Genomic DNA, 17,178 nt, shown 5'->3' with positions numbered 1-17,178 from the left:
AAGCCAAAAGGACGGCGTGCCTCCCTACCCTCTTGCCCTCCTCGCCCTGCTCCCCACTGTGCCCTTCTATCTCTGGCCTGTTTGCTGGGAATAAACAACAGTGTTATCCACAGTCAAGATGACTTCCAGAGAGCTCTTCCTCCCCAAGATCCTCCCCAGCCCCTAGCATCACCTTCCCACCCCAGCCACGCAGGAGCAGGGTACAGGGGCATGGATTGGAGCTCACCATATGACAGCGCCCTCCAGAAGCAAAGACACCTACACCCACACGGAGCTCAGGGCTGCCCATCAAGGAAACCTTCAAGAAGTTAGCAAGTCCAAAATTAACCGCTCTCAGGAGCTGGGCATGGGTCAGGGTCCAGCGGAGAAGCAGACAGGTGGAGAAGTGCCTGCAGTTCCCCGAGGGCTGCTAGGATCCCAGCTCGGCCCCATCACCCTGCCCGGCCAGCACAGGACCAGCCCAGCCCCGGCCCTGGGGGCACGGGATGCCCCAGCCCCTGCTTCAGCCCACACCCACATACCAGTTCCCGTTTCTGTACACACACTGGTGCCATTCCCGTCACGTCCCCTTGCACACACATACCTATGTGCACGGCACCAAAACCTCCCTCCGTCCAGTCCTTCACACTCTGTGGGCCGCTTGGCTCGGCTAGTGGCCACCCGCACCTCCTGGCGGCTCCCTTGTCACCCTTCCCTGGCACAAGCATGCCATGCCTCCCCACACCCTGAGCTGGGGCAGCTTCCTCCTCCTGGGAGACACCTGGCTCCCTGCTTGCCCTGCTCCACCCGGAGAGGGGGCGGGAACCCCTCGATTGCATGGCTAGTTGCAGGTCATGGGGCCTCAAGGGTTGTCCCGTCCTCTCTTCCTTCCCACCCCACCGGGCACTGTCTGCTTCCCCTCCTTCTCTCAGTCAGGTGATCACCCCTCTGTCACCCACTCCCTTGGGCCAGCGCCCCACCTCTGGACTTTCCCAGCCTCGTCCCTGAGCAACTGAGAAGCTGTGGGAGGCTTGGTGGGGTGGGGTGATGCCCCTCGTCCTCAGACTTTCTTCCCACCCTGGTCTTCTGTACCCAGACACACACAATTCTGTGAAGTCACCTCCCTGGACTCACCCCTGCAGCCCCTCAGAGGCCCCTCTAAAGGACCACAAAGACACAGCCCACCCTCTGCTTCCTGCTCACCTCAGTCCCCAGCTGGGCTCCTGTGCTCAGCTCAGCTCCATGCCTCAGGTGCCCCCCACCGTCCCGGGGAAGCCGCTTACAGGAAGCCCACACAGACCGGACCAGAGAGAGGAACTGGTCTCCACCTTTGCTCCTTCTCCTGTTCCTCCTCCCAGTTCAGAATCCCATCCAAGTCGTTGTCCTGGGACTCCCAGAGAGCAGCCGTGTGTGTGTGTGTGTGTGTGTGTGTGTGTGTGTGTGCTCACGCACACTAGTGTATTGGGAAGTGAAGGGACAGAGAAATACCAAAAGCAACAGGAGGGACTGAAGCCAAAAGTTTGTGCACTAGGATTACAACATCCAACCCCAGGAAGCCAAGTCCTCTGTCCCTAGTCCCCCACCCCCATCGCCCTCCTGCTGTGCCCACCCCCTGCTGCCGCCCCCGCTGCTGCCAGCCCTCCCGGTGAGTGCTGTCCCCAGACGACCCCTCCAGACCCTCCAAACCAGCTCAGACTCACATGTGACTTCATCCCTCTCCGTTTGTCCCTCCCGCCTTCCCCCTTCTCACCGTGCCCCTCTGGTCTGCCCCTCCAGTCTGGCTCCTTTGGAGGGAAGAGGAGGATGTATGGGGCAGGGTGCAGCCTCTCTCCCCAGAGCAGTAGGATGGGAGCCACCAACCCCCCAGGCTGGGAACTGAGAAACTCAGGAGGGGAGTTGGCCTCACCAACGAGGGCTCGGGAGGAGGGTGAATCACCAGCTGGACTTTTCCACCAAGTACCTGCCCTCTGTGGTTTCAAGGCAAGGCTCTGGACCTTCACAACTACCAACCACCCTGTGCCTTGGGATTTTCCTAGAGAAAGTGCCCAGAGCAAACCTCAAGGAGCCTATCTAGAAAGGATACAAGTTTACCGTCAGACAGACCTACATTTGAACCCCTCCTCTGTTTGACCGTCCACATCCACTGGGCAAGGCTCTGAGCCTCAGTTTTCCTATCTGTAAAAGGAACAAAACAATACCTATACCTACTTTTCACTGTTAAAGACAATATAGTAAATTGCTTAGGATATTGTAGGTGCTTAAGCGGGGCGGGCTGTGGGGGGGGTGGTCACTGGTGTTTGCTGTGTGTCCTCTGACAGCAGAGGCTGGGATGGTGTGGTGTCTGGTCCCAGGCAGCGATAATTATGCTCCAGTGACCTCTCAGGACTCGAGGCACATAACTGGGACTTGTCTGATGGCTGGGCAGCCATCAGTGGTGAATGGATATTAATTGAGTAAATGTGTGTGCCCCCTGCTATGTGCCCAGTGAGCATGTCCAAGACAGGGTCTCATCATTGGTCCCACACGTGCTCCTGTGGTGCTGGGGACAGGACAGTCCCTGCTCACTCTTTCAGGACAGTCAGTGCCTCTGTGGAGGCAATGAAGGTGCTTTCTTCAGCCCCAGGTGGTGTGGAGAGGGGGGAAGTCGTGGGGTGAGAGGGAAATTCCCCTTCGCAGGAGCTTCCCCTCTGTACTTGAGAACTTCCCAGCAGGGCTGGGGTGTGAGGGGAGAGCCTCTGTCTGTACTTTTCCATCAAGCAGGCCCAGGCAGTGGCTCACAGGCCCCTCTCAGCATCTCTTGTGGGCTTCCCCAGCCAGAGGAAGCCAGGGCGGGTTTCGGCTCTCAGACTCCATGCTCCGTGGCGCCCGAAGGCGGGCAGCAGGTCGGCTCTGGCAGACCCACGTGCTGCGGTTACCCCTGTGCTCATCTGTCCCTGCGTGCTGGGTCCTCCAGGTGGCAGCCACAGGGCTTAGTGTGCAGGGGACACCACAGTCCACAAGGGACAGAACAGCAGCGGCAGCTATTCCAGAACAAGATGCCCAGCCTCTCCATGAAGGGGAGCGAGAAGAAAGAGAATCAGACTAGGCAGAGGGTACATTTCCGGACCCATTCATTCATTCAAAAATTTTATTTCATGCCTACAATGTGTCAGGCTTTCCATCAGGACCTGGGCTTGCACATGGGTCCCCACCTGCAGTCCTGCCGCCTCTCCTTCGCCTTGTAGGGGAACAGCTGCCTTGTTTGCCCTGGATTCCTTCTAACTTGGAGCCCCACCTTTGTTCAAGCCCACCCAGGCCCCCACAGCTTCCTACCCCCAGCAGGCATTCAGACCAATTGCTAAACTCCAGAAGGCCAGAGATCCCCATCCTTCCAAAAGGTAGGAATCCCTAAATTACCTGGAAAGCCTACCTAAGACTGTTTCTACACTGCGAAGGGCCTGACGACAAGATGGGATATGGTTAAGTGACTCAGTTATCTTACTGCAGTGAGACCCCAGAGCCCCATAAAATATTCTCCTCACCACATTCATTTAAGTCCATGCATGCTTTTAGAGAGCTTGGCATGGAACCTACTTCCTGAGCATCCAACTCTTGTTCTACTGTATTGTTTCCCAGACTAGAAATATCTACAGGGTGGGGAACACACGTTTCCTAATTCTTTGTCTCTACCTCCAGCATTTTGTACAGTGCTGGCACTTGATGTTTGTTGCATGGATGGAAGGATGGATGGAACTTGAGGGAAAAAGTTGATCCCAGCTTTCCATTTTCTGAAAAGGCACTGTTCTCCCAGAACCAGGGGATAGATTAGGACTTGGGGGAGGCAGATCCTCAGATTCTTGGACAATACTGCTGGCGCTAAGCAGGACCCTGGGGCCACAGGATGCAGAGTTATTCTGGGGCAACCTCTCCCTTGGCTCCTCCAGAAATGCCTCACTCAATGAACATAGCCTTTTTTCTGGGCCCAATGCAGCTTGCTGCCGGGGGCTAAGGAGGCCAGCAGACTGCAAAGATGTCTCTAACCTCTTCCCGGGCTTTTGTGTTTAATTGACAGCCCAATGTGGTGGGGCTGGAGCCGTGGGAAAGAAGCTGGATTTGCTTGAACATGTCCCCATGGCAGCTCTTCCTACACCCTCCGCTGGACTCCAACAACACACTGATCTAGGTCTTACTATTTCAGCTTTATAGAGGAGAAAATGAAGGTTCAGAAAGGTGAACTTGCCCAAGGTCACATAACTAGGAAATAAGAGGGCTCAGACCCCAGCCAGGACTGCAAGCCTCTGTAAAGGATCCTACTCGGCTGACAGTGGTATGTCTTGAGTTTGTGCACATTTATTTAAGGATAAAGAGGGACTGTGTGCCTGTGTGCACATGGATGGATGTGAGGCAGGTGCAAGGTGTGAGGTATGTGATCCAAGGCTCCAAGGAAGCCTGATGGACTCAGTGCCTCATCGGTCACTTCCCTGTCTGCAAGGCCTCTGCTTGCAGCTCCGGTGAGCTGTGCCACTTCTCTCCATCCAGCCATCACTTGCCCAGGTGCCCTTGTGCCTGCCTTTTGTTTTTGTTTTTGTTTTTAAAGGTTTATTTATTTGAGAGAGGGAGAGAAGGGGGAGGGGCAGAGGGAGAGGGACAGAAAGCCTCAAGCAGACCCCACACTGAGCACCAAGCCAGACACAGTGGAACTCGATCCCAGGACCCGAGCTGAAACCAAGAGTCGGAAGCTGAACCAACCAAGCCACCAAGCCAACCTAATGCCTGCCTTTCTTCTCTAACAGTTGGGGCTTCTAGACAAGAAGGGTCCCCTTCCTTTTGTGTCTTCTTCCTCAAAGAACTGTGAGATCCAGGATCTGCCCTTCCAGGCAAAGAAAGCAAATGGGACAGACAGTAAGCCCTCCCCCACTATCCCCACTAAAGCCAAGTCCAGGTATTCCTGCCCCTGTTCCCAGACCCCGACGCTGACAAGCAGCTTTGCTCTCGTATCTTTGCCTGTCAGCCCCCTGGGTTATTAGAGCAGATACCCCTCATCCATCCCCCCAACTGGTTTAATGACCTCACACTGCTTGGCACTGAGGAACCAAAAGGGATCTCACATCCATGACCTCATTTGAGCCCTACAACAAGATTGTGTGTACATGGGCGCACAGTAGTCCCTCCAAAAATGCAAAGACCTGAATTGCATGTGACTTCCACAAAGACAGAGTTAGAAACAGGCCAGGGCGGGATGCCTCATCTCCTGAGGCTCAGGCCAGCGGATCCTTTTCACTCTATATTACTGGATCTCCTAACTAGGATTCAAATCACTATTACTGAACTGCAGGCAGGCATCCTTTCCCAGGCCTTACAAGTATTTGCAACTGTGCTCAGATGGATGGCTGGAGAGACAGCAGGCACACCCTCCGAAGGGCCTTCCCAGCCCACCCCACCTAAACCAGCAGCTTCCTACCCAGACCCAGTTACTCCTTCTCAGAGCACTTTGCTTTTCCTCCCTTTCGTTGGCCACAATTTGCTATTGAAGAAGTCGTACCTATTTTTGTACTGTCGTGTCTATTTCGTATCCATTTTGCATGCTTCGGGAGCACAGCACAGCACCACATAGTAGGTGTTCTGGAAATACGGTCAGTTGGATGAAGATGCCAGGTTTCCCTAGCGGATCTGTTTTTCCCGCCTTACGACTGTACTTGAGCCTGGCACACTTCGGGAATGCCCCGCCAGGCAGTCCAGGAAGAAGCAGCCAATGCCAATGAGCAGGAGGGTCTCCACCACTAACCTTACTAAATTCCCCAAACAGCAACAAAAAATCAAAAGCTGAAGACTGGCGAGGATCCCAGTGCGCTCTCCCCTCACTGGCGCCTCGGCGGTCCGGGCCGCTCCCCAGGCAGCCCCGGGAAGCCCCTCCCGTCTGAACACAGGCGGGTCACAGGCAGCCGCAGCCGCCACGCGTCCAGGGAGAAACGCGGCCGCGTGTGTTCAGGCGCAAACACACCGCACGCGCACCCGCACGCGCACCCGCACCCGCACGCACGCGAGGTAAGGGTGCCGCTCCTCCACGCGGGCTGCGGACACACCTGTGGGGCCCGGCCCGGCCTCCCGGGGTACGACAGGCTCGGCCCTCCCACCGCACCCTCTGCGCGGCCGGGCCCGAGCCGCCCCGCACCGCTTGGGCCTGTTCGCCCCCTGGCGGCCACGCCTGGCGGTGCCGCCTCCGGCGTCCGTCCCGGGCGGGAGAGCGGCGGTCCTGGGCCGGGGTCCCCCTGCTGGCGCAGCGGGGTAGTGCTCGTCCCGCCGCCCCCCGGCCGCCGTGCCCCGGGCCTGTCCCGTCGCCCTGGCGCGGGCTCCGCGTCCGCAGGCGGGGTCGGGAGGGAGGCGGGAGGCGGGAGGCGGGAGGCGGGAGGGGGATGTGGGCGGAAAGAAGCCCAAGCACACCTTCCCTTCCTTCCTCGGGCGGGCGCCGGGTCCGGCCCGTCCCTCCCGCCGTCGCCGGCTCGCGGCTCGCTCCCGGGCCAAGGGGCGGCAGGGACAGGGTGCGCCGGTCCTCTCCGGAGCGAGTGCGTGGGGGCGGAGGGTCTCCGCGGGGCCCCCTGCTCGGCACCACGGTCCCCTCGGCTCACTGCCCAGGGGAGCTCAGCCAGGGAAGGGGAGACGCGGGGCGGGCGGGTGGAGGGCGCGGAGGCACGGCCCCGAGGCGAGGGCGCAGACACCAGGCGGGGCCGGCCGTCGTGGCAGGAACGTGCGTTTAATGGGGTGAAGGGCGAGAAGCACAGGGCCGAGCCCACCCGCCAGCCCCGCGCGGCCCCCAGGCCGGCCTCAGAGCGGCGGAGGCGCCCCCCCACCCACCCCGCGGAGGCCCAGCCGCGCCGCCCGCCCCCCGCCCCGCCCCGCCGCCGGCCTCCCTCCCTCCCCCCCGCGGGCGTCCGGCCCTAGCAGCGCGACTCTAGCTCTGCGGGAATGAGAAGCGATGTCCTGGGCGTGGCAGGGGCAGAGGGCTCTGCTCCGCTCCATCCGGGCAGGTCCTCCGCCGGGCACCGGAGCTGGCGAATTCTCTGCAAGGGAAGGGGAGGCGGCTGTCATGAGCTGGGGTCGCACGGCTGCCGGCTTCCCCCATTCCCCCATCGCCCGGGTCTGCCTGCAGCGCCCGCCACACCCCCACCCGCCCACGCGGAGCCCACCCGCTCCTCACCACCCGGGCTCACGTCGTGGGCAGCAGCGTCTGTCCCTCCCCAGGGCCTCGCCAAGCTCAGTGGCACTCTCTCCTACCCCAGTGAGGCAGGTGTCCGTCTGTCCTCCTGGGGCCCCACACCAGCCAGTGGCTTGGGCTCCCGCCCTCCCTCCCCACCAGCCCCCTACCTCTTTGAGGGAGCCCTTGAGGGTGCCGAGTTTATAGAAGCTCCAGGCGGGAATGCAGACCATGGAGGACAGAGCCAGGAACCAGCCCAGGGCATCGCCCCACCACGGGTACGTGTACTTCTTGTTGTAGGTCAGCGGGGTGTACTTGATCAGGGAGAAGAGGAAGGTGGCCTGAGGAGGAGAGTAGAAGAGGAAGGGGCTGGGAGAGCAGGGCCCTTGTGCCCCCTGGGGGAGTTGGCAGAGACCTGTCACCCTGCGAGCCCCACCTGGCCTCCAGGCCCATTTGGATCAGTCAACCCCTAACCCCTAACCCCCATCCACATCCTGCTCCAAATCCACACTCCCAGTAGAACTTCCCTGGGCACCTCTGCACATGGCTGCTGGTGTTTCCCAGTGCTTAAGGCTCCAGGCCCATGGGGGGGAGGGGGTGCTGCGAGGACCTCAAGGGCAGAGGTTGTGCCTCCTTCCCCCTGGGCCTCACTTATGCCCTGCGTACAGTGGGTGCTTGGAGGAATTGCTGACACCTGAGATAAAGCCCCAGGAGGCAGCACTTAGTGGTATGTGGCTCAGACTCGAGCCAGGCCACTGGGCTTGAATCCCAGCTCACTGGCACTTTCTCACTCAGGTAAATTGCTTCCCGTCTCTGGCTTCAACTTCATCTGTAAAATGAATACAATGGTAATTCTTACTTCATGGGGCTTTTGCGCAGATTAAATGGGTTAAAATGTGCAAAGCACCTTATGCCTGGCACAAAGTGAGCCCTCTTAGTGGCGTTATTACTATCACTGTGATTAGTAGTATTATGAGCAGCCCAATGCACTTAGGTTGTGGCCCTGCCTGTGACATTTGACTCACATTGTGGTGTTAGTCAAACCATCCGGCAGCTCTGGACCTCAATTTAACCTTCTGTGGATTGCAAAGGAAGAATCTACCTTGCCAATCATTTTCTAGAATCCACCAGATTTTCAATCCCCGTGGGAGGCATCCCTTCTATGGCTAATAGCCTGGCTGGCCTCCTACCACCACCATCTCTCTTTGCCTTTGTGTAGCTTTATTGAAGGTTATCTTACTGTGCAGACAGCTGGGGTGAGGAACAGCCAGCAATATTTGATAAGAGGCCATGGCCTGTACCCAATCATGTCTTCAATGTTGTTGTAGAAGCGCCCGGCTCCTACCATGAAGAAGAGAAGGAAGGAACAGGGAGAAAGGACATTCTTTAGCATCCAAGGCATGGGCAGGATGGGCTAGGATCAATAAACAGAAGACACCATGGTAGTCTTTCAAATCATTGCTGGGAGAATCTCTTCCCTGGGATTCACAGGCATATGCAGCAGTGGGCAGAACTCGGCTTAGGCAAAGATAAGGACTTTCCGATCATAAAGTCATTAAGGGCTGAAGAGGTTTGGATAGGACAGGATATGGGCCCCCTTGGGGTGGTAGGGTGCGGCCATCACCAGGAGGGTGACAAAGCAATCTCTGGAGGGCATTTCCAGTGGTAGCAGTTTCGGATTCTTGAGATTTTTGAGGTTGAGTAGGGAAGGAGTCTCAGGAAAAGGTGGGAAAGAGCAGCGGATGACTCTTTTCTCAGGGCCCTGAGATGGTGGAGAGCACTGGGGTTAGGACCTGGGGGAAGAGTCACTCACCATAAACCCAAGCCACACAGAGGGACTCAAAGATGGCCACAAACAGGAGGCACATGCCACTGGCTGCATAGTAGTCAAAGAGCTGAAATACGTACATACCGCCCTGCCCGGGGAAGAGGGCAAAAACAGAACTGTACCCAGAGGAAACAGACATACTGTCCCCCATAACCCCCGGCCTCACACCCTCAAACACAGAGCAGACCTGGTGAGGATCAGAGGAGACGGATATTAAAACAGAATATAGTTTGTAAGGTGCAAGGCACTAAGCAGATATGAGACAGTAATTTTTTTTTTATTTTCAGCAGGAAGATAGATGAAACAGACAGCTATTGTTAGCTTATCCCTGAGAACATTTAGAGATTGACCCAGAAGCCTAAGACAAAGTATGTACTTCTTGGCAGAGGATCAGGATAAGGGCCGTCATCAGGACTGTGAAGCTGACAAACTCCAGCTCCTTCCTTCTCCCTCGGGACAAAACACAGAAGAGCACCCATCCCCAGGGCTCCCGCTCTCCCTTTGAAGTTCGTCCCCAGAACTTGGCTCAGTTGCCTGGTACATCATAGGAACTTGCCGGAGAGGCCATTTTTCCTAATCCAGGGCTTCCAGACCATCTTTTTCATACCTCTTAGCTGACCGTGGAGCCAAATCACCCCTCAGCCACACCCAAAGGTAGGTGGTTAATGTCCAAGGGCCAGAGGAAGGCCTCACCTACTCTATGCTTCCTATGGCCTGGAAAGGAAGGAGTCCCAGAGCCCTGAAGCCTAGAAGGCCAGCCCCAAGGCCTGAATCCATTGCACCTGCTCCACCTGCTCCATAGGACCCTGCCACCTTGGCCTCTCCTCCTCACCCAATCCCCACCTTCAAGCTTCCCGGGCCCTCACCTCTGTAAGCATGACCAGCCCGACAAAGAAGGAGGTGACAGACACGCCAAGAATGAGGAGCTCCCTCCGGTTCTTCTTGCGGAATATGTGGGGGTACATGTCCACCAGCGCTGTCACCAGGCTTTCTACGCACACAAACTGGATGAGAGGGCAAAAGAATTGGAGAGAAAGAGAGATCCCAAAATATGCTGCTGCATCAGCCAGCTCTGACTTCTTGCTCCGAGGCTTAGCCCGGCCCTGTCCCTGTCTCAAGTCCCCAGGGTCGTCCTTGCGTGCTTAGGTCTGGACCTACCCCTCAGAGCTCTTCTTAGCCCCTAGAAGGGCATCCACTTGTGAGATCTGCGCAGTCCCCATGTGCCTTAAGGGCCCTTGGGGCATCAGGCTCAGCCTCCTGTCCACTGCTCCGCCCCCACCCCCAGCCCGCACACAGCCACTTATCTCCCAGGCTCTGCATGACAGCTTCTTGATACCTGGCTGTCCAGTCCCAGGAGGACGACCATGAAGAAGAAGCAGCAGGCCCAGAGAGGAGAGAAGGGCAGCATCACCACGGCCCGGGGGTAGGCAATGAAAGCAAGGCCGGGGCCTACAGCAAGGAGCAGAAGAACATGGCCCAGTACCTGGGCTGGCTCCAGGCCCTGTGTGATCCCAAGGCTTCCCAGTATGGGTCATGGAAACACAGGAGCCAGAGGAAACCTCACCCCAAAGTTACCATCATCACCCCCAACCTCCCCCAGGAGAAGCCACTCGAACCTCCACCTGGTCCCCAAATCTCCAAGGCACGCCCACTGTGTTTTCACTGGCAGGAACAGAACCTAGAGGCTGCGGGTATAAGGGGCTTTGGAAGATGGAAAGGATGCATATCATCTGCATTTCTGCAAGCTCTATCCTCAGATCCTCAGGGCTCACTCTCAGGACCTATTGCCCCAAACCAGAGGTTTCAAACTGGTACATTTGTGCAGCTGACTCAGCATCAAATGAGCGCACGTAGGGCTTGATGAGACCCACCGCCATCATGACCCCACCAAGGCAATCACTGTGTTCCTTCTATAAGGAAAATACTTCCAAAGAAAATACCTCCAAGATTAGATTGAACCACTCTGCCACCTCTGTGCCCAGAGCCTTTTTTGTCACCCTACAATTTCAGAATACCGTTGGCACACGTCCTCTCAAACAAATTAATGTTCCTCTCAGCTGGCTCAAGTGACAGGAACAGATTCACATGCCAGCACCTGGGTCCATCCACTGGAAACTTCCTTTGAGAAACAGAGTATGACCGTGCAACCTTGGATGATCCTTTACCTCTTCCAACCGCACTTGGCACACTGGTGGAATGGGTACCCCCCACCATACCAGTCCCTGCCTCAGAGCTTCCCACCGCATGATGCAGGCAAAACGCTTCACACAGTGCCTGGCGTATACCAAACGTTTAATAAAAGTGAAATGCTATCATTTTTAATAAGGATCAGTGATGTCAGTTCCCACTGCTTGGCACTCTGTGAAACAGGGTGTGCTTGGGAAGGCGAGGATAAAACACTGTCTTGATGCAGAGTGCAAGAGGGTGGTCCTCAAGAGTAGGGGAAGGGCAAGCGGCATTTACGGCTTACCCAGGTAGGGGACTGATTCTTGGTTTTATTTAAAAGCAACACAGAGGATGCCTGGGTGGCTCAGTGGGTTGAGCCTCAGGCTCTTGATGTTGGCTCAATTCATGATCTCCGGGTCCTGCTGTGCGGGGGAGTCTGCTTCTCCCTCTCCCTCTACTTCTTTCTCCCTCTGCCCCTCTCCCTGCCCTTGCTCTGTCTCTCTCTCTCTCTCTCAAATAAATAGATAAAATCTTTTTTAAAAATAGAAATAAAGGGACTCCTGGGTGGCTCAGCAGCTGAGTTTCGCTCAGGATGTGATCCCAAGTCTGGGGATCACATCCCACATCAGGCTTCCTGCATGGAGCCTGCTTCTCCCTCTGCCTATGTCTCTGCCTCTCTCTCTGTGTCTCTCATGAATAAGTAAATAAAATCTTTTTAAAAATAGAAATAAAAATAAAAGCAACAACAGGGGCACCTGGGTGGCTCAGTCAGTTAAGCAACCAACCCTTGATTTCAGCTCAGGTCGTAATCTCAGGGTCCTGGGATCCAGCCCCGCATCAGCATGGAGTCTGCTTGAGATGCTCTCTCCCTTTCCCTCTGTCTTCTGTTCCTCCCCCTGCTCATGCTCTCTCTCCCTCTTTCTCTCCCCCTAAAATAAATAAATAAATCTCTAAAAAAGTAATAAAAAAATAAAAGCGACAACACTGAATGGTGTAAAGGAGGAAACTATGTGCCAACATAGACTTATCCTTTACGTTTTAAAGTGAGCAAAACAAGGCAAAGCACAGAACAGTGCATATAGTATATTATCAATTGGGTTTTTTAAAAGAGGAGTAAGAAATAGAAATAGTAATATGTGCTCTGTAGTATGAATGTTCATGTAAGTGTGTATATGTGTGTATCTGCACTATTTTTTTCATGGATGCCTAAAGTGTTTCTGGAAGGAGAAACATGAACCTGGTCACATGGCTTGCCTCTAGGGCAAGGGAGTGGAGGCCAGGTGTGGGAAATGCTCACTCTATACACCTCCACCCTTTGAAGCTGGAGTTAGTGTCGATGGACTCCCCCAGACCTTCCCAGGACATGTCCTCTCAAAGGTGACCGTGGTTCACCCCTAGTGTAGGTGACAATAGAAACGCATCTGGATCCCATTTGGCGAAGCTTCAAGCACAAGTCACAGAACCCACTCCTCACACCCGGCCCCACAACACTCACCAGACTCAGCCACCTCAGAGATGGGCACCCCCTGCTCCTGAGACATGAAGCCCAGGACAGAGAAGATGGCAAATCCGGCCACGAAGCTGGTACCGCTGTTGAGGAAGCAGAGGGCGATGCAGTCCCTATGGGACGGGCGGGGAGGCAGAGACAGGCCCGGTCAGCAAGAGGATGCTGACAGGAAGGCCCAGAGTGCTGCCCCTCAGACAGACAGACACTGGCCCCAGCCCTTCACACAGGCCAGAGGGGGGCTGCCCGGAAGGATTAAGATGAACATGCAAGGGGCTGGTTCTGTACCCACCCCCACTCCGTTAGCTCAGACTTGGAGTCAGTCAAAGTAGTCATAAAAGAATAAGGGCTCTAAGGAGCTAAAATATTCATGTAAAAATTATAAACTGCCACACAGCCTCCCCTCCCCACCATGTTGCCAGCATACCTCTTGGGCCACTACCACTTAGACACAATTCATTAGGCATGCTAATATAGAGGGTATGACAATCCCAAGCCACAAATAATTCTCATCCCCCAAATTTGATTTTGAAAGGCAATATGTGATATTTTTTAGCTAAAATTGAATTTGGCTGAGATGCTCTGATATGAACCGAGTAGGCTGGAGGGAACCCTGGAATGGGGAACATGAGATGGGGAGCAGTGAGGTAAAAATAGGTAAGGGTTAAGTGTTGGCTGGGGCAAAGGTACAAAGCAGGCCAGGCGGAGGTTCCTCTGCATGGCATGATGAATTACTTCTCAGGCCTGAGCCCACTAGCCTCTTGTTAGTCAGAGGGCTGGGCCCACGCTGTGGCTTCCCAGCCAACCACAACCATTCCAGCCTTTGGAAGCACTCCCTCTGCCCATGCTGCACTCAGCTCCTTTCAGCAACTGGTGGCCCTGGGGCATAGGAAAGTAGGGTGAAGATGGGGCAGAGGGGGCAAATCTGTGACCCTCCAAAGCAGCCCTGATCTAGCATGGAGGGGGGCAGGGGAGAGAAGTGGGTTGGCAGCCCAGGCCCTACTCAGCCAATCACCTGTAGCAGTTGTTGTGGTATTTGTTGTAGCTGCCCAGGGCAGTCAGGCACCCTAGGCAGATGGCGAAGGAAAAGAAGATCTGGGTGCCTGCGTCCATCCACACCTACACAGGGAAAAGGCAAGAATGCTGCACCCCAGGAAAGCCTGGCTGTCCATGCTCCATGGGAGCACACAGCCCCGTGGCCGAGCCAGGCACTGACTAGCAATGACGAGAACCCTCCTCCCAGCCTGCCACCCTGCTATCCCAGTGGGTCCTTGGATGGCATATCTCGGGCATTGTGGGATGGCGTGGGCATCAGGCACCGGGAGAGGCCTGAAGGACCTGTGGTAGAGGAGCCTGGGAGGGAGCTCTAGGTCTAAGCCAGGTCAGACACCAACTTTCTGCAACAGAAATAAGGCCCTGGTTCTGCCTCCACTTTTTCCCTTCCTGGGCCCTCCTCACAGTGTGACCAGTGTGACCAGTTTAGAAGGAATGCCAGGAGAGGATCTCTAGAGCTAGGTGTCCTACATATTGGTGCTGTAGCAAGAAAGATCGTTTTGCCCCCTCGCACCTCAAAATCTGCTGTCTGGAAAACAGGAAGAGTAATCCTCAGCTCACAAGGCCAAGAGGCTGAACGGAATGCATCTGTGAAGGCCTTTGTACTCCTTGGGGGGAAGAGCTCTGCAGCTAAACCTGGGCCACAGCTAGGACCATTATTGTCTCAGCTGGCCGAGCCGGCCCAGGCGTGTTATGATTTAGATTTCACAGCTACAATAACATCCCAGAGAGAGAGCACATCAAGGAGAACAGGACGAGGCAACCCTGCAGATCTGTGGGAGGTGTGGTCCCCAGGCCACAGACCCTCCCCAGGCACCTCCTGTCTTCAGGGGACGTGAACCCCACAAGGGCTCTGAGCTAAGCTACGGGCGCAGAAAACACCAGGCAGGTGGCCTAACCTCTCTGGGTTCCCCATTTCTTGTCTTTGCTGAGCCCTGCTCAGCTTTCCTTCCATTAGCATCAAGCTCCCAATGCCCACATCCACCAAAGCCTCAGCTTCTGCTCATCCAAAGCTCCTCAGTCCCTGGCCTGCCTCTCTCTGCTTCCCCGACCATCTTCCTGGCTCCCTAACCATCGCCCCCACCCTCCGACCTCCCTTGCTGTCTTGTCACACAGGCCTCTGCCAAAGTGCCCATTGGCCCCAGCGTTGGTGGTGGGTCTCAGGGACTCATTGCAAGCCCCAGTTGAGATACTGGATCTCTAGGACTTAAGAAAAACTCAGCAATCTGCATTCTTTTCAGAGCTTCCCGAATGATCCTAATATCAGCCAGATGTAGGAATCAACTGCCCCCCCAGGCCCTGAGAACTGGTGCCAGGGACCCACTCAGGGCACTCACTCCTCTCATTAAGTCCATTTCTTTGGGAAGTGGGGCAGAGTGGGAAAGACAATGAAGAGAAGGGGAGACCATCTCTAGCCTTCTGTTCTTCTGCTCACTGTGAACCCCATCCCCAAGCTATGCTGCAAGGCAGGAATGGCCACCAGAGAAAAGACATCAGCAGCAAGAAGCACAGTGGAAGATCCAGAAGGGGCCAGGGCTAACAGGAACAGTGCGCAAAGATGGAAATACCAGGAAACCCTTTTTAAACCTGTGGGAAAATTATCATGGGGAAAGGAGAGGTGGTTTCAGGGTTTATATCAGAAGCTGATGAAGGAAAGGGCAGGAATACAAGGAAAGAACCTGAGGCCCAGAAAGCTGCAGGGGGGTGCTTATGAAATCCCGTGTGAGGCCATGGACATTTGAGCGGGTGCCTGGGGTAATCTGTTGGCTCCTTCAAGATGTCCCAAAGATTTTCGTCTAAAACTGTCCCATGGAGACTGTGAGGAGTCACCTAGGGTAAAGTCAGTGACCGCAGGTCCCCCTGTTCTGTTTCATTCCTGCTCACTCCACAGCTTCCTGGCAGGGCCCTTCAGCCAGGAGCTCTGAGTTTGTGAAGAAAGAGGCCTGACCCAGGCCCAGAGACGGACAGCTGGGAGACACCCCTATCCGCCTGGGGGGCTCGTAGCCACCAGCCCAGGGATCTCTCCCCAACAGGCCATCCAGGAGATGGCCCAGGAGCCTGCCCAGCCTCACATCTTGGAGGTTTGCTTCCCGGGTCTGGCAGTGCCTAGGCTGTGGACTGACCCACGAGTTGCCAGGGAAACTATCCGATGCTCTCAGACATCCTGCGGCTGCCCACACGCAGGCAGGGGCCACAGATCCCATGGTGATGAAGTTTCACAAACTTGGACTTGGGAAGCAAAAATAAGAAAAACTGTGACTTGGCAGTTCACCCTAACTGCCCCCCGCCCCCTGCCCTGAGGGGGACAGACTAAGACTGAGTTGGGGGCAGAGGTTAATGAGAACAGAGGAGAATGCAGCAGGAGGGCCAAGGGTTCAGAGGGTGAGGGTCAGGGCCAGAGCCTCTGATAAAACCACCTCCTGGGGAGCTTGGCAAGGGACCCCCAGGCCCCTGCCCCCACCCCACTCTTGGCACAGCTGTGGCCTGACAAGCCTGCTGGGATGGAGAGAGGAATGGGGTCAGAGGAAGGGCTTCAAGAACAAGCAGAGCAAGCTGTTCTGTTCCCCACCACAGGCAACCTACTCCCTGACCATGCCAGCAGCCCTGGTCTCTAAAACAAAATCCCAATGTGTCTTTGGCTGTGACAAACGACTGTTCAAGAATAAAACAAGCATGAAAAACACCTGGTGGAGTGTGGGCAAAAAAAGAGGTCTTTGGGGGAGTAGAGGAAGGCAGAGACCTCTAGAAGATCCAGGAAAGGTGTTTTCAACTTTGAGTTTGATCTCAAGGATGATTATATTTACTGTTTTTAGGAAGGCAAGGGTGAGTAATGGAAAAAGCCTTGGCTTTGGAGTCACACTGAATTGGATTCAACTCTTAACTCTATTATAATCACTAGCTGTGTGATCTTGGGCAAATCACTTCACCTCTCTGAACCTCACTTTTCTCATCAGAAAAATGGGTATAATAACAAATAAAAATAATATATATGTGAAACACCTAACACATACTAAATATTAGTTCCCTGTCCCACCTCTTGGAATAATAAAAAGCAGCCCTTATATATCTCTCAAATTCATACTCTGTAGAAAATGTGTATCATGGTCATCAAGACAGCAGACTCCTAAAGACTACGTGGGATAAAACCCAAGCTCCTCCACATGCTAGTTTTGTGGATCTGGGGCAAATCTCGTAAGTGTCCTAAGCTCGAGTCTCTTCGTCTGCAAGATGAAGCTATAGGGAGCTCCTGCGGCTGTGCGGAGACTGCCCGGTGTTGTGCACTCAGTCAAGTGCCCAGCACACAGTGAGCGCATAATAGGTACGTTAACTCTTGTTGCTGTTTGTTGTTATTGTTACTTTTGAAAGGCAACTCACCTTTCAGTGATGTTCAGTGATAATGGGTCCCACAGATGCCAAAATAAAAAGACCCGTTCTAATCAATGTTCCAACTGCCACCCGAAACAAACCCTTCATGAG

At 55.1% G+C, this 17,178-nt stretch overlaps 1 protein-coding gene across 12 annotated transcripts in view; it reads right to left on the bottom strand.

Annotated features, from left to right (window-relative positions):
* Positions 1-6,870: 6,870 nt before the first annotated feature.
* The window catches only part of SLC6A13 (solute carrier family 6 member 13), a 36,365-nt gene continuing 26,057 nt past the window's right edge, over positions 6,871-17,178 (bottom strand). For 10 of the 12 annotated variants that reach the window (XM_038576397.1, XM_038576402.1, XM_038576406.1 and 7 more), the window contains 8 exons: positions 13,664-13,767; positions 12,640-12,764; positions 10,315-10,427; positions 9,845-9,982; positions 8,964-9,066; positions 8,391-8,491; positions 7,321-7,491; positions 6,871-7,016 (listed from right to left, as the gene is read on the bottom strand). In XM_038576397.1, coding sequence (XP_038432325.1) covers positions 6,894-7,016; positions 7,321-7,491; positions 8,391-8,491; positions 8,964-9,066; positions 9,845-9,982; positions 10,315-10,427; positions 12,640-12,764; positions 13,664-13,767 — 978 coding nt within the window. In that variant the 3' untranslated portion in view covers positions 6,871-6,893. Of the gene's footprint in view, positions 7,017-7,320; positions 7,492-7,844; positions 7,980-8,390; positions 8,492-8,963; positions 9,067-9,844; positions 9,983-10,314; positions 10,428-12,639; positions 12,765-13,663; positions 13,768-17,178 lie in introns of those variants that run through there. The other 2 variants (XR_005379709.1, XM_038576401.1) reach the window with 2 other exon arrangements.

This window comes from Canis lupus, chromosome 27 (genome assembly GCF_011100685.1).
Source record: "Canis lupus familiaris isolate Mischka breed German Shepherd chromosome 27, alternate assembly UU_Cfam_GSD_1.0, whole genome shotgun sequence".
NCBI classification, from domain to species: domain Eukaryota; kingdom Metazoa; phylum Chordata; class Mammalia; order Carnivora; family Canidae; genus Canis; species Canis lupus.
The sequence above is the reverse complement of the archived record's forward strand: the minus strand, read 5'-3'. Positions and strand labels throughout refer to the sequence as shown.